Source organism: Pelecanus crispus, chromosome 2 (genome assembly GCF_030463565.1).
Source record: "Pelecanus crispus isolate bPelCri1 chromosome 2, bPelCri1.pri, whole genome shotgun sequence".
NCBI classification, from domain to species: domain Eukaryota; kingdom Metazoa; phylum Chordata; class Aves; order Pelecaniformes; family Pelecanidae; genus Pelecanus; species Pelecanus crispus.
This window is the reverse complement of record NC_134644.1, coordinates 21,744,219-21,768,751: the sequence shown is the minus strand read 5'-3', so window position 1 is coordinate 21,768,751 and position 24,533 is coordinate 21,744,219. Positions and strand designations below refer to the sequence as shown.

At 37.4% G+C, this 24,533-nt stretch overlaps 1 protein-coding gene across 1 annotated transcript in view; it reads right to left on the bottom strand.

Annotated features, from left to right (window-relative positions):
• Positions 1 to 23,196, bottom strand: part of NEBL (nebulette) — a 94,246-nt gene extending 71,050 nt beyond the window's left edge. Inside the window, exons 1-5 of the mRNA XM_075728155.1 lie at positions 23,131 to 23,196; positions 22,963 to 23,034; positions 16,358 to 16,462; positions 14,092 to 14,202; positions 7,535 to 7,645 (exon numbers count right to left, since the gene is read on the bottom strand). Of these exons, the coding sequence (XP_075584270.1) occupies positions 7,535 to 7,645; positions 14,092 to 14,202; positions 16,358 to 16,462; positions 22,963 to 23,034; positions 23,131 to 23,196 (465 nt within the window). The remainder of the gene's footprint in view (positions 1 to 7,534; positions 7,646 to 14,091; positions 14,203 to 16,357; positions 16,463 to 22,962; positions 23,035 to 23,130) is intronic.
• Positions 23,197 to 24,533: the final 1,337 nt, after the last annotated feature.

The window sequence follows — 24,533 nt, the reverse complement described above, 5'->3', positions numbered from 1 at the left end:
ATTCAGAAGCATAAAATACAATACTAAAATGAAAAATGGGTTTGCTTAGATGTGTAGAAGAAAATGAAAGCACTGCAAAGACCCAAATATTAGGTTTTTTGATTAAATTTCAGAGAACTTCTAAGAGTACAGCATTCTTTCTATGCTGTACCCTTTTTTAATATAAACTACCCCCCTACGATACTGAGCACCGCAGCCTAGCAGATTGCAGCTACGCTAAACAGAAACTGTAATTCTACCATGGTGAACGTCTTTCTCAGCAATAGGCAGCCATGTAGCTGGTATGTAATTCAATGACACAATTCCACGCCAGCATCCCCCACTCCCCGCAACTCCACTTATCTGCTCCTTTACACAATCATGGGAACAAGAAGGCTGAGTGTTCCAGCATGTGGAGTACAAGACTGAATCTTTCTGTTTGTGCAAAAGCCACTACTATAATGAACGGGCTCAGAAAACTTTGGCCAGAAGGCTAAACCACAGGTAGGAGAGTCCAAACATTCTCCATTTAGCAAAGCAATCACAGGAACAGCATAGACCTCAGGGACGTTACAGAGCTCCGAGACCACAAGTTATCCTTCTTCTCCCTCTCCAGGGTCTGTAGACTTTTTCCTCTCCCTTGCTGTAGCACATGTGCCAATCTAAGTCAATTTCCAAGAGCTGTCTTACTGAATTATTCTGAATGATTAAGAAAATCGTCCCTGGTATTCAAAAGTGTCTGAGCAATTGAAGTTTCAGGCAGAAGTTAGAAAACACAAAATAAAGTCTACAGGAAATAGAAAGTATCAGAATAATTCCTGCTTTACTGGACAGCCTTTTAGATTTTCTTCTGTTGTTTAACATAAAGTTAATCAACCTCTCAAGATTATATTCCACCATCAAGAAAGTCCTCAGCTTAAAGCTTCACTTATAACCTCCATATCTAGCTGCTATTTCCAATGTAAAGTTTTACTCTGGGTACAACGCAACACTCATACACTGCAGCACCCAACGACAAATATAATTTATAGAAATGATATTGTAAAAAGAAAAGAAAAATATCTTACTTTTTGGCAAATATTTTACAGGCAACAGGAAAGTAATTTTGCGTCCATATGGCTTCAGCTAAGTAGACAAGCTAAATAGGCTTCACTGTTGGCCACTTGCCCACAAACAGATCTTACGATTTTTAACCTACAATGAGTGACACACAAGTGTAATCACTGATAAAATAAATAAATAAATAGCTTAGATGAATACAGCCCAAAGTATCACCTACCAAGAAAATAAAAACTGTTTCTTACAGCTTGTTAAATCCCCTGGAAGTTTTGGTTTGGTTAGGTTTAGATTTTCTCTGTTTTTTTTTTAAAGAAACTAGATGTACAGACAAGCATTTGCAATTCAGGGCTTTACATGAATTTAGTTAATTATATGCTGTTCATCCTAATGACCACATGAGGTGAGGTGAAAACCACAAAGGCAGCAGAAACAGGTTTCTGAATAGTACCCTATCATCCATGTAAATTGCAAATTAAAGGCCAGCATATGTGCTCAAAATAGAAATTAGGAATGGAGTGAATTTAACAACAGAGAATCAAGAATAGTGGTGATAAAGTTGAGGAAATGTGGTCACTTATTGCTCCCAAATGACATGATCATATAGTACATGAAATAATGGATTGTGGTTAATTTCAGGGGGAAAGGGGAGGGGAATAAGACAGTGACAGTCCTTTATATTTCACCATTTTCAATTATATTAGATGCAAGGCCAATTGCTATAGCTTTCCCTGAGTGAATTATTATTCTTCCTGCACCTAAACCAGTATACCTATTACTTATGTCTGAGGGAAAGTCATCTAGCATTTTACAAATGTCTGCAATATATATTTGCTCCATTCTGCAGCTTGTCATACTCCGGTGAGAATAAAAATGTTATGCAGCAGAACAGTAGTTTGTCAGAGGTAGGCCAAAGAAAGAAAAAATATGTTTCCCATTTCCTGAATAACCTCAATCCCTGGATGCTGACCCTTTCCCATTGGGACAGTGTGCTGGCCTCTATTACACAGCTGCTATTCTGTTCCACCTAGTGATTTTTTTTTATAGTGCTATGTTAGAACAGTAAAACCAGAGCTATTCTGGGAGAGCAGGGGAACAGATGTAGACAGGGCAAAGCAACCAGCTTGGTGTGTGCACCCATGGACACCGAGAAGACAGAAAGTGGAGAAGCCTATGAGAGAGGAGAAGAGAAAATGAAGCCTGGTCAGGCAACAAAAGGAAACAGCAGAAGCACCCAAGGAAGGGGACATCTTTTCTCCTGAGTTGGTTCAGCCCCTTACCAAGAGGCTCAAACCCTGACTGGAACCTCCAGGCATTACACGATGCCCTTACTCAACCTGCATTCAAAGGATTGCTCAGGCTTTACCAAAATCCATCACCAAAGGCTCAAGAATTATTCCTTTTTATGAGGACCACAGGTCTACAAAACATCTGCACGAACTGGCCTTTGCATAGGAAAAAGTAACTGAGATACTGACAACTTAAGAGCCACAGTGAAAGACCTAAATGGAGAGTTAGTTATAGCAGACCAGTTGGAAATGCGAGCAAGAAAGGAACTGGGGAAAACAGGGGAAAAAATTGTACCATCTCTAGTTTTGAAGTTGCAAATAGTAAATTACAAATACTAACTAAATTTAAAGTGTTTTTCTACCCCAATTTGAAATTACAATAAAAAGTGGCTACATTTTTGAATATTTTTAAAAAGGAATGATAATCTGAACAAAAGCCATTTCTTGTCTTTGTGATTTGTGATTGCATACTCTGAATTGCCAGTCGCTTTTGCAAAGCATAGAAAATATTCAGGGCTTGCTCATAATTAGTAGACTAACTGTAATAGGGCCAAACCTCCCAGCTCTTATAAAGAGGCATAAGGTCCACTGAGGATAAACCTGCCAGTCTATTTACTCCAGCTGAGGGTCCTGAAGATGCTTCACCCTTCATGATGGTGCCAGTGCACTGGAATGCACTGCGATGCTGCAGAGTAAACAAATTTCTAACAAGGCTGCAACATCTCAGGTTGTCAATCAATAAACAGAAACTTCTGCTACGTGGTGAGCCAAGCGCGCCTAGGTTTAAAGGACTCGGACCTTTCCTGCAGTCTTTTGTCTTCTCCCCTGTTGTCTTCTCTCCCTCCAACTCCAAAACTATTCCAAGCTACAGGTAATAAATTACTAAAATATGCACAAGCAGCTATGAATACATTTTGCCCTCTTCAGATGCAAACACAGAAGTCAGCAAGGAGCGAGGCACACCTATCTGCAAGAGAATTTGTCTCTTACTCTTTGTCCCTGCTTAGTATTTTCTAGGAGCTGCAAGTCCACTAACTAATGGGCTGTCAGCTGTGTCTCTGCCCCCTTTTCTCTCATCTGCACTTTGGGGTCCATCAGCGCTAAGAAAATGACTAGCTGGTGACAATCATCATTGGCAACAGCTTTTCTGATCCCCACTCAAATGGTGTTGAAAACTGTTTCCAGGCTCGTGTAGAAGAGACAAACACATTTCTGGCCCATTACAGATTGATGCAGTCATCCTTTGCAGTAATGGGCTTGAAAATTGATTGGTCCCAATTACATCAGGAGTAAACACACCATTTTCAGCACCAGTTGGAAGTAGTCCAGGGGGACCTGCTGTTGACAACCACTGTCAGCAGAAAGTTAGTCAGTGAAAGGTGATTTTTTCTAATGCAGATGCTGAACAGAGAGCCAGGAGAAGCTGGACTTTAACATGATCTGCATCAAAACAAACATCGACATTTTGGTATGTTATTGATGGTGTTTAAGCACATCACGTTTAAGATCTGCCGATTTGGTCTTATCAGAAAGAATGTAATTTTTTTTGTGCGGATTGTGACTGCACAATATCCTGAACATGAAAAAAAGCTTACTCCTAAGACAATATAGACTTCTTAAATATTCAAATGTAAATGGTCAGTGAAACATTATAAATTACCATTACTGACATCATATGGACTGCAAAGAGAATACATACACATTAAAAGTTTGCCCAACTGTCAACTAACATTTTAAAAGCAGCACTGTTTTATACATAAGTGTATGAGAAAAGACACCAGGGCTCCAACCTCAGATCTGCAAACTGCCTTTTAATTGTCCACAGATGAGTCTATTGCAGTTTTCTTATTTGTAAAATCACAACACCACTTCCTTATTTCATACAACGTAATGCTGTGAGGAGAATCAATAATTTTAACCAAGCAGAACATAGAAATTGCTGTACAAATACTTAACACTGGTTTGCCATTCATAATGCCCGGTGACGGACCCGGTCATGGAACAGACAAAACTGTGATCCACAGATTTGAGTACCTTCATTAAATGCTATGTGCAGCTTCTACCCAGGCACAATGCGGAAAATGTTTTCTTTGCTTTAGAAACTTAATTGTCATGTCATTTCACTGTTCAGTTACATTCTTCCATCCATTTGATCCTCAGCTACACATAAGGTGAACCACTATTTTGTGACCTGACGGTTTTCTAAGGGCCACCACCTAATTTTGGTCCTAAATTTGGAAATGGAGCTAAATGACATCAGCTAAATGGCAGGCATAAAGTAGGCTGATGGTCCCTACTTCACTTTTCTCCAAATGTCTTTGTGTGCCAAAGTCACATCATTAACAGTCACTTCACAAAACACAAACACAATTTATAGAGAAAAGTACTCTGGTTTGGATAAACATGTGTTTGTTCAAGCATTATGTAGTATTTAAATTATTTTTCAAATAAATTCCCTATCGTTAAAAAAATCACTTTTGTTCTTTTGAGAGCAATTTTCTTCGGTCTAAGTATGAAGAAGAGAAAAATGTTTTTCCTATACATGATCACATTGTTCAGGAGATTTTACAGTATTTCCCTATTATGCAGCTTCAGCCCACACTTATACAGCGTGTTAATGATATTCAAAGTGGTGTGAAGGCCTACAGCACATGACAGTTTCAAAATGTCAGCACAAACGTATTGTAAGTTGAATACAGTCTTAATTTTTAAAGGAAATTGCACTTTTCACAGAGTTGAGTATAAATGTCAGCCTTATTTTAAGGCTGAGTAAATAGTCTTAAACACAACCTAATCCTATTAGATGCAAACCCTGCATGTAAAGGTTGAATTGAGTTGGCAGAGCATTGTAGGTAAACATGCATTCTGCTCCCATAGGTATACTGTACTGAGTGGCGGATAAAAGAGCTTTGTCCTTCTATTCCCCCAGTAGTTTCCCTCCTTTTTCCTTGCACTTTCAAAGCTGTGATTCTACAAATAGCCTGCAATAGTTCGGAAAGACAAATGCTCCACATTTGGGATGCTCACTATTTCCACACTCTGACTCAAAGATGAAAACTCACGTGGCTCTTAATTAAACCTGTACTTACAAAACAAGAAATCTGCACCTATTCACCATGGTGCCCAAACAATTACCCACAGGAGCAGTGTAACTCTGCTGAACAATAACTGGACTTACATAACTTGCTCCTTTATGTGTGATAAAGATATACCCCCATTGCACTGCAGCTCCCCATGAGCAACCAAAAAGAATCTGTTCTTAAACAGATGAAACCAACTGGTTAGAGTTTTGTGTTGGATATGGAGGGTTTGTTTGATCTTTTGAAGTTTGCTCAGGCTGAAAATAATTTCCTTCATATTTTTTCATTATTTTTAACATGCTGTTAAAAGTTCTCATTTATCAAAACATCCTTCCCTCCTATGTTTGCCCTCGTTTCCTTTTTTTTGCTTGCTTTAAGGGTGAAAGAAGATGAAACAACTGAATTTCTTTTACATCTGTACCCTGCTCTCCTTAATTCTGATAGCAGGTAATGTACAGCTGTAGAAGGGGAATGGGTTTTGCACTAGCATACTAATCCTCAGACCATGATGAACTTGATTCAAAAACTCGTCTCTCATTCCTCCTGGTCCCACCACCTTCTCTGAGAGGGATTCCCATCTCTCTTCGCAACATTTTTTCCTTCCCTAGTAGTCCACCATCATTCCTATTGCTAGATAAAAAAAGCCTTACTTATGGGGAGAGAAGTTCATCTTCCCAGCTCCTACCCTCCATCAATCTGACATCCTGATGCTTCCAGCAGCAGAGATGGACAGAGTTTGACAGGAAGAGGGAATTCTGTAATCAAGGCAGGTTGCAAATTACTGCTGGGAGTTCCAACACAGGTATTTCCCAGCAGAAGAAAAAGTTATTCTTCAAACATAATGCTTCCTTGAAGTTCTCCAGCAGCCTTTTAATCAGCAGCCAGCTGTCAAGATTCTGCACACATGGACATACATCTAACACTGACATTTAACTTTCAGCCTACATAACCTAAGAGTGTTTGTTACACTGTCACTGGGGAAGATAGGGTAAACTTAAGTTAATTCAAAATGAACACCCAAGCTTCATTTTCTGTATTGTTAGCAGCAAACAAATATCCCATTTACCTGAGAAACAAGAGTTATAAAATCACATACCTACCTGACTTGTCTTGCTTACCTAAGAAGAATGGAAATGGATCATAACTTCAAAGGTATGTCAGCTGCTCTTACTGGTTTCGTGTACCCTTTAAAATGACCTTACTATTTTAGTCAATCTTCTCCTAAAATTTACTTTTCTCATAAGTAAGCTTTTACAAGACCTAAAACATTTTTCTTCAAAGTTGTGTTCGTATAATTCAAGACACTAATCTTGGTAGCATTTTCACCCCTAGCAATGGTGCATTGAGCTAGTATAAACTAGCTCAATCATGAAATCAAACCTGACTTGAAACTAATAAAAAATGTAAATACTATTATTAGGCTTTTTATATTGTGAAAACCTAAAGCAGCTGTAAAAAAAAAAACCACACAAACTTTAAAAATATTGCTAAATAGTCTAATTTATTTGAAAATTATTTAGTAATACTACAAGAACAAATACTTTGGTCAATGGCATAAACTAGTGCCAGGCATCAAATTGAACTCTATGGCTCAGATTCTGTAAAATAAGTCATAAATTGTTCCTTGGAACTCATTTGATACATACTCATGAGATGGGAACAAAGTTATGCATGTACATAAAAATGTGCAAGAGCAGGGCAGAAACAGCCCCCCTCTCTCCTCTAAACAGAACCCTTGAAGAACTACCCAACTGTTGACAGTGTAAGACACTGAAACCATGCTGGTGTTCATGTAAACAAAGAGCTTTATACACTTTTAAAGTACAAGTAGGTACACGTGAATTCAGAGAACCTGTCTTTGTAATTTTATTTCAAACTGATAGCACTTAATAACAACTACTACTAATAAACAATAACAATCGCTTTCCACTGCAGTTTAAAATAAAAGTCACATACCATTACTCATAGCATACTTTAAACACGTGTCGCAAATTATTTCAGAGCAAATAATGTAAAAAAATACCAATTAATGAAATACGAAAATATTCCATGCCCACTTCACTTCAGTTAGCTATAATAGATGTATCTACCCAAAACAAGTGAACTAATTTCAGATGGAAGAGTACTTACATCACTCTGGTATTTATTGACTTCCATGGCATGCTTAATATCTGGAGGCTCCTTCATATGTGCATAATCTGAAGTTCCTTTCTCAGCATCATGTTTTTGTTTATAGAGAACCTGAAAAGAGCAGCATTATATTTCTGTGACCTCTGCAGAGCAGGTATAATAATATGAGCTGGGTTAAACCTAGCATCATAGTGTGCTTGTATTCAGGAAGAAATATAATAAATAATTAAGCTCCTTAATGGAATCAGAACCCTGTAATGAGAGCAGCTTCTGCCCAAAACAGAGACATATGAGGCACAGTCAGCAGAGAGATTTCTCTGAGTCTGTTATTACAGCAGAGGTATGAGGAGACAGGAGGAAGAAAAAGAAATACGCAGAAACAGAAAATTGACTTAACAAGGTGAGAAGACAGCCCAGGGAAAAGCATAAGGGAAAGCTTTCTTTGCTCAAAACACACTTGAATCTATCAGCGAAGTAAATATTTCCTCAGGTTTCTTTTTTTTTTTCCCCCTGTTTTCAGGAAAAAAAAGAAAAGATTTTGTGCATTCCTCATAAACAAACAGGTTACATGAAATACTCATAGCTCAAACATCTATTTCTTCCACTGTTAGGAAATTACTAGCACAATACACAATTTGACTAGCCCCCAGGTTCACAAAGAAAAATAATATTTACATTCAATTGTCATCATGATAAAGGAAAATGGAATTGGATTGTGAGTTTATAAACAAATTTATTTTTATAATAGAAACTGAGCTCAATGTTGGGCATTCATCCAACTTTCACTGTACTGTGTTATACTTACGTATACACACACTCACATATTAAAACTGCCTGAAAAGCTGATCTTGCACTTATCCTTGTCAGAAGCTTTTAGGCTTACATTAAGAAAATTCACCAGGTTTTGATGCCTGAAGAAGCAGCAAGCATCAAGAAAATTCATTTTCTAATAGCTCTCAGAGGCAAGCATTAAAATAATCCCCAAGAAAACAGCAATTACCAAATAAGATTGAAAGCTGATCAGGAGGAGAAGGATTTGAAACTAAACCCCTCAATAGCAATAAAAGAATACTGTGAAAGTTTTGAGATGGGAACTGTTGATTATGGTGATTCGGACTCTTTTAGGACAGGATACCAGAACTGTGAGAAAACGTTGTATCTGTTTGTGTTTAAGGCAGCAAGATTGCATCTGAGTCACAGATCAGGGTGCCCAAGGCAATGCATTAGTATCTGCTCTGACTATCTCAAATTACAAAGTGATATATAGGCTGAGAGATTAAGACCAAAAGGGTGGGGTTTTGGTTTTAGTTTTTGGTTTTTTTTTTTCACTGCTACTACATGCATGAAAGTATCAAATTAGGAAACTCAAAACGTGCCATCTCCTTATACAGTGTAAATCCATCATGATCAGGTTTCTGGGGAAACAAACACAACTTAAACTGAAACAAAAAAAACTTCTATAACCTCCTCAGACTGATTACATCTTGCAACTGGCAAAGCAAATAATCTTTAATAAGACTGAAGCATCACTAACAAATGATGCCCTGCAAAAGTGTAATTACTACATAAACATATGCCACAAAACCTATTTCGCTACTTCTCCTGCTTCACATTGTCACTTTTAAGATGCTCCCCGCTTCATACCATTCTGAGAAGCAGACCCGTCCAGTTACTTCCAAAATCTACTAACTTACAGATATTTCATTATGTTGCCGCTTTGCTGGTTCAACACCTATGTTTTTCTGTTGGTGAATGGGCTATGCAACCCAGACATCAAAAAAACAAAGCACATCAACTCCCAACATGAGAAAACTAACAGAAATTACAACTGAGTGTCCACTATCTTGGGAAAAGTTGACTGTTTCTTTAGATTAATGTAGGAATATTTGACTTGCTATTTGACAGCTGTGTTCTTCCTATCTCTTCACATTATTCTTTTAACTGACTTAAGTAACCTTGAAGCAATCATATGCTAGGAGGAGTTCAATAGCTGTCTAGTTTAGTTTTGGACAGTTTAGTGCAGAAGTATCCCCAGATTTGGATCAGTCCCAAGGAAGCATGAAGCATTAATATTCTTAGAACCATTATTTTACATGTTAGCATATGTACATTTATTTGTCATTTCATGTTAATTTTCAAGTTTTAGCTAAACTGAATTTTATCAAATCTACACATGAAACTACTCTACAGAGAGATCAAGTATTATAGGTCACTGACATAACCTCTACTCTGTAGTGGCACCATTTATTAACTCCAGAAATACAAGGCAATTATTTAAGTAGGTATGACTTCAGATTGAACTAATTTGTAAGTACTCATTTTTTATTTTTCTTATCTCTCTTGTACACCAGTGTGTCAATAGGAAGCTGCATTAAGGAAGGCTTTGTGCTCTTTTAACTTAACTCTGACTGACCCTCTGTTTTGGAATACTTTAAACACTATTAAATTTTTATTTTTATATTTCCCTTTATAATCAGTAAGCTGAGCTCTGAACTTAAAATCCGCAATGTAGGATTTTGTAGGAGGAAATGTTCAAGAACACAGAAAATGCCATTTTAATCTTTAGATACAGAATTAGATTATCCAATGTATTTGTGTAAAACAAAACTGGAGAAGTCTGGGAGACTAATACCTGCTACCATAAAAAAAGAGGAAATCTTGAACATGAGATTTGATACCACAAAAAACTACGAAGAATTACATAAAACAGTCTGAAAAGGTGTAATATGATTGTAAATGATGCAGTAAACCACAAAAATCACTTTATTATAGTAAAAAAAATACATATGAAAGTAAAAGGACGATTCTGTCCACAAGTAAGAAAAACTCTGAAACACTCTCTAGAAGTTGAAAACATTGCTTAAGATTCACTTGGTTCATCATCTTTAAAAACAAACAGAAAATACTGTTGAGCATTGACATATAGTTACTATTTGAGATATTGCCCTGCGCAAAGGAGAAAATTAAACTGCCTTCAGTTTGCTTTAGATTATGCCTTTCAGATAAGAAGAAAAACAGTGCAATCTCTTCTTATGGCAGAAATAAAGTGATGAAAAAAGTGATGAAATGCATACTTTTTTTTGCAACATTGTTTCCCCCTCAAGCAATTTTAAATACCTTTATCACTGTTTGTGACACCTTATTAAAAAAAATGTTTTGCGCAAGGAAGAATTCAGTATACTGGTCTTCAGACAAGAAAAAGATTTGACACAAAGCTAGGAATGATCAGGAATTTTCCTTCAGAAATATTCTCCACAGGAAAATTGCAATTTTTCCAGAAAATGTCCATTTCCTCGCAGGAAAATCAAAATGAGGGCTTCCTACCTAGACTACTGTCATCAACTTTATTTTCTCATTGCAGAGAGCAGAGAAATTGGTGAGAGCTTTTTAGGCTGGCAAGGAGGGTGAAGTTACACAGTGGGGACAGGGACTTCTGCTCTCTCTAGCTTACCCTGGGGACAGCTATGACAAAAGAGAGGGAGGGAGGAAAATCTGGTTGCTTACCCTAAAGAAATCTATTTAGAAGGCGACAGTCAAATTTTCTGCGTAGAGAAAAAAATGAAATTTATAAAAGCCACCTAAGTATGTGGCGCTATGAAACTTCTTTTTCATTCTCCTGAAACATTTTTGTCCCATAAATAGTGTCATGATTTTTTGTCGAAATCTCAGATGCATTTCCTTCTCTGTGGGCATTTATTTACATCTTCATGCCAGTTCTACATAAAACACAAAGAGCAAATGTGGGCTTCATGCAAAAGCCAGCAGAGGTGGTCTTGGTTTAGTCTTTCTTGCGTATCTTGAAGAGGGAACTGAGCATAAATCAATACAGCCAATATGGGGAGAAAGCTCCACAGGAGAACAACTGTCAGGGTGTTGTACTCTCCATTATGGCAAGATCCTGTCAGTGCTGACATTGTATGGCTGGAACCCTGCACAACAAAGTCGTGGCTCTGCAGAAGTCAGTGACAATTGCCATATCAGAGCATGCAAAAGCGGTAGACGGTGCTATGGCAGCCTGTTTGCTCTGGAGAGGACAGTGAAGGGTAGCTGTAGGCGGGGAATAATTTCTTATGAGAAAAAGGAAATTTCCCCTAGTTGCCTCCAAGTTCTTAAGTCATGACTGTGATCTGAAACCGTGTATCAAATTAATAAATTGGGCTACATCTAGGTAGACTGAAAATGGAGCTGCTGGGCGGCAGCAGTGCGGCAGCACCATTTCAGCATCAAACATCAAATCGTGGAAGAGACCATTTGCCGAGGACACACCTGTGTAAGGAGATCACCCGGCAGAGGCATATCAACCTCAGCAGTCCTGTGCCAGCAGGCAGTAGCGGGGAGAGTCAGTGGCTCGCTCTCTTCCGCACCGTGATCCCCTAGTCCCAACACACCTGCTTGGCTGATGAGGCTAAGGGTCCTGCCAGGAACATGGCATCACAGGGCGAGAAAGCACCTGCTTGATCTGGCTATAAAAGCATTCACGCCCGGCCTTGCATCCAAGAAGCATGAAAAAGGAGTCAAAGGTGTAAATTTGTTCTAATGTGGATGGTGAGGAGGACATGTACTCCTATTTTCCACGTCTCAGGAAATCAGCACCTATTTAAAATCAGCCTACTATAATTGAGAAATAGACTGCAGTTCTGTGCTTGCAACAGCCTTTTTGCAGGAGAGTTGGCACAATGGCCAGACGGTGCTGTTCCCTCTCCTTTCTATGGCATGCCCTTGGTCTCCTCTTGCTGAAGCGATGACCTGTAAATTCACAATCCCCACTAGACAGATGCAGCAGAAATCCTCTCTGCCATATCCTGACCCAGCTGAAATCTGAAATCCTTGTATTAGCTACTTAGGTACCGCAGTGATAGACACAATATGGATTAGATTTGAATACTGTAGAGAAGATTTTCCACTAGAAAATCCCCTAGGATCTCTCTCAAAGTAGCATTAAATTCAGGTCCACTGCAACAGTAACCACAAGTTGGAAAAATGTGTCAGTGTATCTCTAAGTTTTATGGCAGATTATGATTTATAATGCATCTACTCCTAAGGGGTTGGTATGAATTTTACAGGAAAAGTTTCTGCTTAAATATAACTCATCCCATATGCATATTTGTTTCTCTACGACTGTTGGATGATTGAAGAAAACCTTCAAAAAATATCAAATCAAAACGTCAGTCTTTTCCTTAAAAGGTTTTTTCTGATGAATCAAATGGTTTCATTTATAGTCTCAGTTATTTATCTTTTCTGCCATATCACCGACATTAATTAACCTCATTTGCGTAAACTAATGTAGAATGTACTCATTTGGAATGAATCCAGGAGTAAATCTGTGGCAAACTAGTTAACTAATGTTTTATAAATCAAGCTAACGGTTTAAAAATGTTATACAAGTTTCATTCCCAATTTATTTCTACTGTAATTCTTCTAATCACTCACTTTACAATGAAATGTTACATTAATATCATTTCAGCTACTGTGCTGCTTTAACTTGAGTGTATTTATGTTCCATTTCAAACTATGAAAACTAAAATATACTTTGTTATTATATTTGCTTAATATAGCCTTGATTAACACATTGTTTTAAATCAAAACATTTCTCCACGAGATGTCCTGAGATTTCAGTGCTTTCTTTTGTTACGAATATTTTCCTTTGTTTGAAAAAAAAAAAAATCACTGCATTAGAAGAATGCATATTGAGATACAATCAACAATATGGATTTAGGACTCTGTTCACTTCAGAGATTGGCTGGATTAAACTATATGTAGTTAATATCTTTAAGAGAGGAGAAAGGCAAAACAAGAAAAATGTGGGAATGCTTGGACAGAAAGCCCTGACCATCTATCAGTTGTAACTCTCATGAGTAAAAATGAAAATCTGTAACTTCATTCATATTACACATACTTAACACTCACAATTCCACTGAGATCAATGGAAGTGAAGGGTCACCTGCCTACATTAAGGGTCTTATATTTTTAAGCCCCTGGAGGCAATTGAACTGTAATTTACTATTTTGCTGTTTGTTTGCATGTTTTACACTACATTCAATATACTTGCTTTCATATTTTTAATTCTATAAAATTTGGTGTGAGTGTTAGTATAGAGACCATCAGAGATACATTTACTGCTACCAGTAAGTGCCTTTAAAAGTCATTAAAGTTTCGGGTTTTTTTCCTTCAGCATTAAACATTTTATAAAGCTAATACAACCCCTAAATTGAAATGGTTGTAATATAAGATTCATCTATTCTATAAAAACAGTGCAATGTCACTGAATTCATTAATTGCTTATTGCATTCATGGATTTCTAATGGATTTCATTGGATTGATGAATGCACTAGCAGTTTTTAAATTTATATTTAACAAACATAACAAGTCAGATTGTTAACATTTTAAAAGTGAGTAGTTCTTGAAGTTAAGAAGTTCCGGTGATAAACTCTAGATGACAAACTCACCCAAATAAATCAAGCAGGCAATCAAGTAGCCGTTCAAATATATTGTTCAAATTGGTCATATTCTGTCACACAATTCATCTAAAAATCATTTTTGTGACTCTAAAATTGTACCTTGCTCTGAAGTTGCGTTAATTCTTTTGCAAATACACTGTCAATTGTGGCTGGCATCTGCTGATAGAGAGAGTTGGAAAGGTCTTTCTTAGCAGCTCCTTTATACTTCACCTAGAGGGGAGAAAAATGTGACGTATAATGCAAAAATTAAGATACAGTAATCATACTACCTATTTTTTCTATTAAACGAAATGGCATAGACCATTCAAACAGGAAAAATCTAATGCTGTCATAAACTTTCAAGCAAAAGCAGATCTTTAAATAATAACTTTAAAATACTTCAGGTGGATGTGTCTAATTCACAAAGCAATGCAAAGTATCTCCTAATTAAATTCAATAATTTGGGGGGAAGTATAAAATAAGGTAAACAAGGCAGTTATTTTTCTATCCTTTTTCAAATCATTTCCAAGAGCCAAAACTATCTTTTTTCTTTCCGTTTTCCCAGGTTTTACACAACGGGAGCAATAAGAGGCCAACAAAAAATATCTTACCAATTAATTAGTAGCAGTAATTAAACATAACTGGAAAGGACAGGAACATTGAAGTTAGCATCTCTGCCATCATTTCTACTTAATATAACAGACTAATTTTTAAATTCTTTTTTATTTATCATGTACTTTCTCCAGTGTTCAGTACTAGCAATACCTCACAAAAGGGCTTTATGAGACAGGCCAGAATAATAGCTCAAAATCTGGGAGGCTTTTCCTTCAAATCTAAGTTTTTCAAATTCATAAAACAATAATGTCAAGTATTGCTGCGAAAGGAATCGTTAACTATCAAAGATACCTTAAATGATACTGTCTAATGTCATTAATTTACTGTGTAATATACAGCTGTTCATTAAAGACCCGTTGCCCATATGTATTTTATATCTATATCAATAATTTGCTGTAACATTTGTTGCTGTTTCCCAAAACAGAGGGCTCTTTTTCACTGCAGTAGACATGCCGTTAAGAATTTCAGTGTTCAAGTTTTGCAGAAACAGGTTATGGGACACTAGAGGTCACTAATTTACAAGATAAACCATCCATCACATCATTGGCTTCAGGTAACGCTGCAATAAGCAAACAGAGTCCTCAACAGCGGGATAACATAAAACATACGGGGTTTAAAATTTTGAAATATCTTTGTATCTCTAAATCTTTGACTAATAATTAGCAGCTTTTCCTTGGAATCAGACAGATGGATTCGATAAATACTCCCTCTATATTGTGTTTTTGTAGACTACAATAGTCTCTCAGAACATATAATTTCATCACATTTATGCCCCTTGGGACATGCCACTCTTTCTCAGAAAATATAAAGATAAATATAACAAAAATATTCATCAGATGCATTTATATTGAATGTAGCCACACAGCAAACTGATGTAGATCAGAAACAGAAAATAGAAGGTCTATAAATTACATAACTCCAGACAGGGATATGGGGATGTTCTATATCATAATCATAAAGGAAGCACAAAAAATGAGGCACCAAAAATTTAAGTCTTCCAAGGATCACAGTGACAGAAAAATCACTCAGAACCCGCAGTTCCTTAGCAAAAGCAACTCTCTGCCAAGTAAAACTCCTGCTGCTGTTCTCACCTGTGGAAAATAATCAGAGATGCAATCCTATGACACCTTGTACCTGGGACATGAAGAGCTGGCAGTAAACTCCGCTCTGGCATTTTGGAAACTGCCATTCTTTCTTTGCCACTACAGCTGCGTGTCCGTGTCTGTGTGTAGGCGAAGACCTAAAAACTCTGGCATGGGTATGCATATACATGCATGCAAGCGCTCAGGCGACCTGCCGATGGCTTTGACCTGATGTCTGCCCCAGTCCCCTTGCTGAAGGAGGACAGAGGTGACAACATGGTAACAGTTTCCTTGTCTCCTTCTGTTTGATATCAGGCTGTGAATTCTCCACAGCAGGGAAACTATGCACAGGTATAATTTGCAAACCTCGTCACTGCAGAAAAAGCAACAAGAAATCCTTTTCCTATTCCTCCATTTATCCATACATAAAATGGGATAGCTAGGACTGCCTCAGAACCATTAATAAAATATCTTGGAATACCAAAATAAAAGTGTTGCATCATTCCAAATTATTATTACTCACATATACAGTACACACTAATTACAGTGCTTTGAGTCACTTCAGCTTTAAACAGAATCGTTATTTGAAGTAAGTCATCCTTCCCCTGCTAAAAAACACCATATTCAATTGAGAGAGTTTTTAGGAAGCATAAGAAGCAAAGAGAATTCTTCACTCTTTTAGGTCTTACCTCAGAAATAAAAGCACCAAGACTTTTTACATGTTTTAGCTGTGGGGTGTCAGGTACAAATATGCACTTGCCTTTAGATTTTTTAAACTCTTCTTTATAGTGTATCTACAAAGAGGAGAAAAAAGAAGTTTAATTTTCTTAAAAAAAAGAACAGAAAAATAAACAATGGCTATGTAGTAGTATTAGTAGTAGTAGTAGTATTTTATTTATGGATACTATGCTGGGTGGCTTGTAAATACCTCAGGCTGAATCAAATTAAGCCATAAAAGGGAAACACCCAGTTCTCACACACAGTAGTACCAGAGCTACGTAAAAGTCACAGAACTCTTTAATAATAAAGATGAAAAAGAGATTATTTTTCTCTACATCTAGAGCACATTTTCACCACTGTTTCAGATGTTCCAGTATTTCTGAAGAAAGGAGAATTGAGTAATTCATCTCCTTGTTCCTTGATCTCAAAGATAAAATTGTTAAACTAACTTCTAACACAGACCGAGGAAGCACAGAATCTGTATAACATCATCAAATGCCCCATTATGAATGCAAGAGTTACATAAATAAATTCAGAAGGCCACTGCCAAATCGTTGCCTACAAAGCACCCCAAGTCATGACATGCAAGTAATAACAGAACCTCTTTAAGAACAAACAAATTTTAAACTGAGCCATTTTTTAAATCATGTTTATGCACAAAGGAAACCATTTTTGTAGCAAAAAACCATGACATATTTTGCAAAAAAGCCAAAGCACAAGTCTTTTTTTTAAACAACCAACCTTTTTCTTACCGTGGGGCAAACAATACGGGCAGGTATAATAACCACATGACTGTTGATGAAGTCAGAGTTACTGTTTGTATTAGTCAGACTGCGAGAAGGATAAAATCTACAGACATGGTGAATGTGTAGGGACCTTTATTATGTAAGAACTACATGAAGAAAGACAGTGAATTATGATGAGATGGACTAAATAAGTTTTAAAGATAGACACTTTACATGGATAGCCTTAAATGTTTTTAGTGACATTTCTTTCTTTGTACATAGAATAGTTTAGTTCAATGCAAATTGAATTATTTAGTATTAAGCTTTCACGGTTATTATCTGCTACCATTTCTCTAACCTCATTTTCACATTCTGCATAACAGCAGCTTGCATTTATGCACTCTAGACTTGCTGACAAGCACTGACAGAAGCAATATGATCTGCATCTGAGCATTACAGAAATATGCAGTCTTAATTTCCTCTTTCTCTGAATCCTTAATGGATATCACAAGTTCTAGTCTACACTCCTCTACAGGGACTTGGAAAATTCATGAGAAGGATGGCAGCTTACACAGAATCAGTTCCTGTACCTTCTGATGCAAACTTTTTGTCCACCGCAAAATGGATTAGATAATGCCAAATTCATCTCAAACTGATGGCTACATAATCCTCACACAGGAAATAATTTTGGTCATTACTGAGCTCATCCACATTTTGACTACTGAAGAAATCTACATCTCATTACCGAATCATATTGTCTGCCTTTGTGGATTACAGTGTATTCTAAACAAAAACTGCTTGGTGAAAAACAGGTGTAAAATTGCCATGTGTCATAATTTTACTCAGGGACCCACAAATCCAATGGTTCATGTAACCTGTGTGTGACACCATACTCCTAGGTAATCACAGAGCAGTACACAAAAAGGGCAGTTTTATGATAAAACGTGAGCAGGCACTTACTGTCCAATGGGCAAACATGCGTGCATATACTTGCAAGTATGTGTATGTATGTGCATATGAACAGCTTAAAAAAAAGGCTTCATGGAATTATGTTCATTCACAGTGATACGGCTGAGAAGGGACATGGGAAATCTGCAGAGCTGACTGTCTACTGGTTAGGTTTGATGGCATTCTCAGTAGAAACTCCTGTAAAGCTGAGACTCCGGTAGAGGAGATGGAGAGTCTTACTGCTTGCAACTTAGATAAATCACCCACAGATATCTGAGAGCTGACTGTAATTACATCCATTTTAATTATAGAGCAATAATTACATTAAAAAATCAAACATGAAAGCTTCCTAAGGTATCTCTTAATTGAGGGGGGATGACACGATATGACTAGAGACAACAATCAAAGCTATTCTGCTGTAGAAGTCATGCTTTCAAAATAACCAAAAGCAGAAAAGGACTAATGCCACCTCCTTACTCCTTTATTATTCATATTTATTATAGTAACCCATAGAGGCCATAAAATGCATGCAGGCTCAAATGAGCAATTTAGAGAGAAAACATAACAAAATGTGTGGTCCAACTCTGATCCAACCCACTCCACTCTGCTACAGAAGTGTCTGCATCGCTTGGAATCAGAAAGATGGAAGATGAAATGCAACAAGTATAATGAAGTCATGACATCTGCACTTAAAAAGCTTATTTATTGTAAATGATGTAAGCAAGAGGCTTAAGAGGTTGTCTATGACTGAACATAACCAACGGCTGGAAGGAATAGGCAGAGAAGCTAATATTCCTCTTCAAAGTTTGGGGTTACAAATTCAAATGTCTAAAATACTGAATAGGAAATTTTGCCTGTGAATGACCTACCCTTCACCACAAAATACACTGTTTAGGTTGAGTAGATCTACTAAGACTTGCAAAAAAACGAAATAATAGGAAAAATTTGCAAATGATGGCCTGGAGCCACCACTGCTCCTTTGATACATTTTTGAAGTCCAATAGCTCACTAAAGGCCCAATTTTTAATAGCTCTCTCCTGATCCCTTTCTTCTTCCTGACTCATCATAAAACTACTCTGACCAGCAGCACAGCCATCCAGTAAAAGTGGATTAAAATTCCTAGACAACCACCAAAATAGTAAGCTCAAATTGCATTTTTTTTTTAATGGATGTTATATGGCAAGATCAACTTTATAAAAACAAGGACATCCAACCTTTAGGCTGAAGCTTCCTGGCTCACCAGTGGCCTGTTCCATCAGCCTTTATCACGGGGGAAACACAGGAGGAGACTGCGGGCTAAAGGAAAGGCTCTGACGGTAACAGCTTAATCCAAGCAGCCACCTTTCCTTTGTATGCAGGGGCACATATTAATCTAACTTTAATATGAACATACTCAAAAAACTGTTCTTAAGATCTTAACATCAATGAAGTAACCATGTTGACAGTCATCATGCCGAGATCCATTATAGAACTGTCATCTCTCAAAGACCCATTTAAGCTTAGAAAAGCCACAAAAAGGTCTGAACCTTCTTATCTAGCTCTTATGTTAGACCAAATGAGAACTTTTTTCCACTAAGGATTCCCTTTCCAACCCTACATTTCTTCATTTATAATCTCTCATAAGACTAAGAGCTATGTCAGACGACAGATCCATCTAATACAAATCCTTTCTCTGTATCCACAGAAACCTGGAGAAAAGCAGGAAAACAGGGCAAGCATACAGTATTATTGCCCCACAGTATTTTACTAGTCTCCAGCAATTTGGACCTCAAAGTCCTCCTGAGTAAGAGGCTGTGACTAGTAACGGTGTGTCCAGAGGAACAGCTCCACCATGAATTAGGTGGTCACAACCTTATTGGTATGAGTGGAAAGGCACTCTGTTTCTGCACTTGACTCTAGGTCTCTGGCCTTTGCTTTATAACAGAGACATGCTAAAGCAACATTGGACTCCGTACAAGGAGCATTCAATGGCCAGTACTATTACTTTTTGCTACTGGTACCGTACATTACAAAAATTCAACAGAATCTTCAGGGAGCAGAGTGTCTGCCTCCCACCCAAAAAGGATTATGATAGTTTGGTCAATGACCATTTTATTCGTATAACAATTCCCCTCTCTGCTTATAACACTATTCACAACATCACACCACACAATCAAAACAAAGAGATTAAAATATACCAAAATATAAGTAATATAAGCAAATGGACAGACTCAATTTCAATATGGAAGAGAAAAGGCCTGGAAAGGAAGGTAATTCATATAAATCAAACACACATGACAGTTTTGAAAACATCTGTGGAATAAAATTGCATAATGGAGGGAGACTAAATGAAATGGCTTTAGGGAGAAACAATCCAGGGGGTATCACAGCCACAGAACAAACATCTGCCAACCTCAAATGAAAATGGGGATTTCCTCAAGAACCGGAGCACATAAACACTTCAGAACTTCCCCTACGTACAGTTCAAGGCTGACAGTTACGCATGCACTAAGGACTGCCATCACAACACTTTTTTAAAACCATATTGCCAAATTAAAGTCAGCCTGCAAAGAATGCAGGGCGAATGTAATGCAACGGCCACTATCTCAGTCATGAGCACTCCTGGTGCTGCGTTCTGATGGAGGAACTGTGCTGACAGCTCCACCGGCAGAAAAGGACAGTCACCCAGTCTCGTGGTCAGCAAGGACACAGGCTGCTGTCCCAAGGTCATCATGGGGCCAAACTGCAAGCCCCATTAAACCACTGTACACATAAAATGTACAGATGTACACGAAGAATACATCCACACAAACAGCAGTTAGTGCAAAGATTCGTGCTAAAAAGGATAAAGAATATATCAAAAGTTCTGAACATTAATGAGTGAAAAATCAAAGGCAAGAATGTAAACTCCTTGCAGTTTACTGGCCTCCACAATGAAGTGTTCGGGGTGAGGAACTTACCCCCCAGCACACTGGTCATAAGAAATTCCAATTATAGCAAAAATTCTGGGAAACAAGATTCACTCCCTATACATACGCATATTCCATTCAAGCCAATGAAGAAACACCTACTAATTTCAGCAGAGGCTGAATAGGGCCCCAAAACTGGATGCCATTTTTAGACACAGTCTCTTCTTTGAAATTAAATTGGTCTGGACCATTGCATATTAATACTGCTTTGAAAGCATTCATGACACTTTACCATTATGCCTTACATATCTCAAGGAATATCTAACACACTTACAAGCTAAACGCATCGCAAGCTTTCGGCAGCAGCCCACATCCCTGAAGCATTATAGGCTTCAGGAACACAACTTGACTTAGTTATTCACCTTAGCTCCCAAGCCCCTGCAGAAAAATCAGAAAAAATACAGCCACTCCATTTACTGGTTAACAACCACAGCCAACACTACTCCTAATGGGTATACAGCACAGTAATAATCCCTTTTCAATTAAAGAAAATATTTCTTGAGCATTTTTCACGGAGTTTTTGCCTTTAAGAACAGCAACTATCTTTAGAAACAAGTTGCATGGAAGCAATAAATGCATTTTGGGTCGGATAAGTGCTCCAGGTCCATTTTCATTTTGGCCTTTACATGAGTTGACAGGCACTTATTGTACCATATGCCATTCTTTTCCCAAAGAAAGCACATAGATATCCATCAGTAAAAACAGTAATAAACTCTACTACATCCTAAATTAGCTCGTGATTACAAGGGAGCCATCTTGGTAGCTTCTCTTAAGGATCTATCCAATTTTCAGCACTCCTTCTGTGAAAATTAAAGTATTACCAGACAATGTATGGCCAAAGAGGAAATTTTTACCTTGTCAAGTCACACTTTCAAGCCAGCACTGTAACACCTACACATCCCAGATACTGTTTTTCTGAGTTACCTATTCTTTTCTGATCTGTAACCCCTAATAATTTATACCTTAAGTGTAGATTCTGTATGTTCTGTTCTCATAAAATCAACATACTCATTCACCTTGAACAGTAACAGCCCAAATCTAAATATCAGATTAAAACACAGCATGAGCCAGATGTCATTTTTCAGTTTCTTTAGAAGAACACTTGTTAAAGCAAGTCACTCTCTCCTCAGTAATGTCTCCTCTGCTGCCAGCCACCATCCTCGCAGGAGAAATATCACTCAACTCCCATTCACAAAGTTACTCTTCAGGGACAAAGTTACTCAGACACATCTTCCCAGAGGGACACAGAAATAAACTTCTACCAAGGTAAATCTGATGCTGTTACATTGATGCAATTGGACCTACTCCAATTTAAAATGTCTTGGATCCGATCTGTGATGTTTATATGTCTATACCTGATTGACAGTTTTAAAAATCTGTAGTAACTAAGTCAAGAATTGGCTAGCTAAATAATTTTTAAAGATATTCTATCATTTCAGTGGATTCTTCCTATAAGTTCAAGTCAATAATAATATGCTAAGCAGTTTTGAGCATCTATCACCACAGACCAATAGATAACACTCAAAATTCATCCGTTTTATTTTTGTCCTCCCTCCTTACAGCTATATATATTGGCACCCAGTTCTATTCTAACCAATCAAACTTCATAGGATTAGGCTATAATTAGAAAAAATACTGCATTTTCCTGATGAAATCAGCGAAGGTGTTCTCATGGGAGACACCCTCCACATGAGACACACTATTGGAACATCCTCCTTCCTAGGGCCTATGCTTTGTACCATCCAAGTGCTCTGAAAAGCTCATCCTTCTGTGGCTGATGATTTAAGGCACCAGAGTAGGCTGTGTTTTTCTATTATTTTGTGTGCTTTTATATCTGATCCTTGGATGGGCACATGCTGCACTGTCCATATCTGAAAAAATATGTATCGTAAATATAAAGCCCCTGGAAAGAGAAATGCAAATGTAAGGATGCAAACAGTCACCGTCACTTACATCACTTATTATTTCACTGCATTTGCGGGCCAGTTCCATATTTCTGTCCTCAATAACAGGCTTAAGGAAGACCTATAAGAGAAAGGCAATCATTCCAGGTTTATTGTCTTAAAAGGGTAACAATAGAAGGAAATAAGTACTTTTCAAAGCTATTGGGGTTTAACTCACCTTTTCTTCTTCCTCCCCATCCTCATTTTCATCTTCCCTGAAATCCTGAATGACAGATACTCGCATTTTAATACTTTTCAGAAAACAACAATGAAAACTCTAAAAAGGTTCGGCACTGCAGGAAACAGCTCAGACCCTACAGCATGCCTGGAATCAATGCTTCATTTGTGTCCTCCACTGCACTTAACGCTACCAAGGCTCCTTCCTTATTTAGGCAGCACTTGACAGTCTTTATCTGAACAATTCAGTGTGAGTGAACTGAAAGACACTGCAGATGGCCTTGCTAGCTATCAGTCGCAGCAGAGCTAATGCTTTCTTACAGATAAAATATAATTAAATGACCTATCACAGTCAACTATTTTTAAAATGACTATGAACACAATAGAATAGTGTGCTGCAGTTAATTCATAACATAACTAATTTAGTAAAATTAACAGACTTAATAGGGGAACATTGACTCTAAGTTTATGGGAAAACTGCCCAGTTCTAAGAATCAAGGCATCAATGGCTCCAAAACTAGTTATCACAAAAACTTATTTTGTTGGTCCAATAATAGAGCTTTTTGATTAAAAAACCCACATTATTCTTGTTTTCCAGTAGATGTAACTGCTAGTATGTTTTTCCACAAAGCTTATAAAATTCCTTGAATGCTTTCCACATCATGTCAGCTGCAGGTTAAACCTGTGCATACAAACATGTCTGTATACTTACAAGTATACACAGCTATGTATTTACACAAACATGTGTGTTCCTTCACTGTTAAAAACTGTCATGATCTGTGGTCTCAAAACCAACCTTTTTCAGCACGAAGTCACTGACTCCAGCTGCAATGAAACTGAAAGACATCCTTATGTCAATGGATATAGTGTCAAGGTGTTTGCTTCTGTAAAACAAGCAAGGAGGTATTTAAGGACCAGTTGGAGTAACCAGCATTTTAACATTATTATTCTTTCCAAACTGTAGCTTTTATGTGTCTCATTTTATACAGGTCCTGCTTTTGAACCTCATCTAGCAAAGTGATTCACCACTACACAGCTTTGCAATCAGGCAAAGATATAAGGAATGTGTGCTCTTAAAAAACCTCTTCAAAGAATTTTAAGTACTTGTGCCCAAACACAATGTCCTTATTTAAAAACACACATTTCCTTAGAAAAAGAAACATTTCAAAGAAGAGGAAAAACACAGCATTTGACTTAGTTAAGGTCTGAATATATGAAAAAAATATTAAGAACAAAGGCACAAGCTGCTTTCAGTCTATAATAATCAAGAGACAGAATTCTTTGTACGTTAATAGTACAGAAAGCTTCAAGATTTTCCATTCTGCTATTTCAAATATAAGCTCCTAAAGCTCAGATCTGGATTGGCATTGCTGAAGTTCAGGTTGAAACCTAGAAGTTTGATCT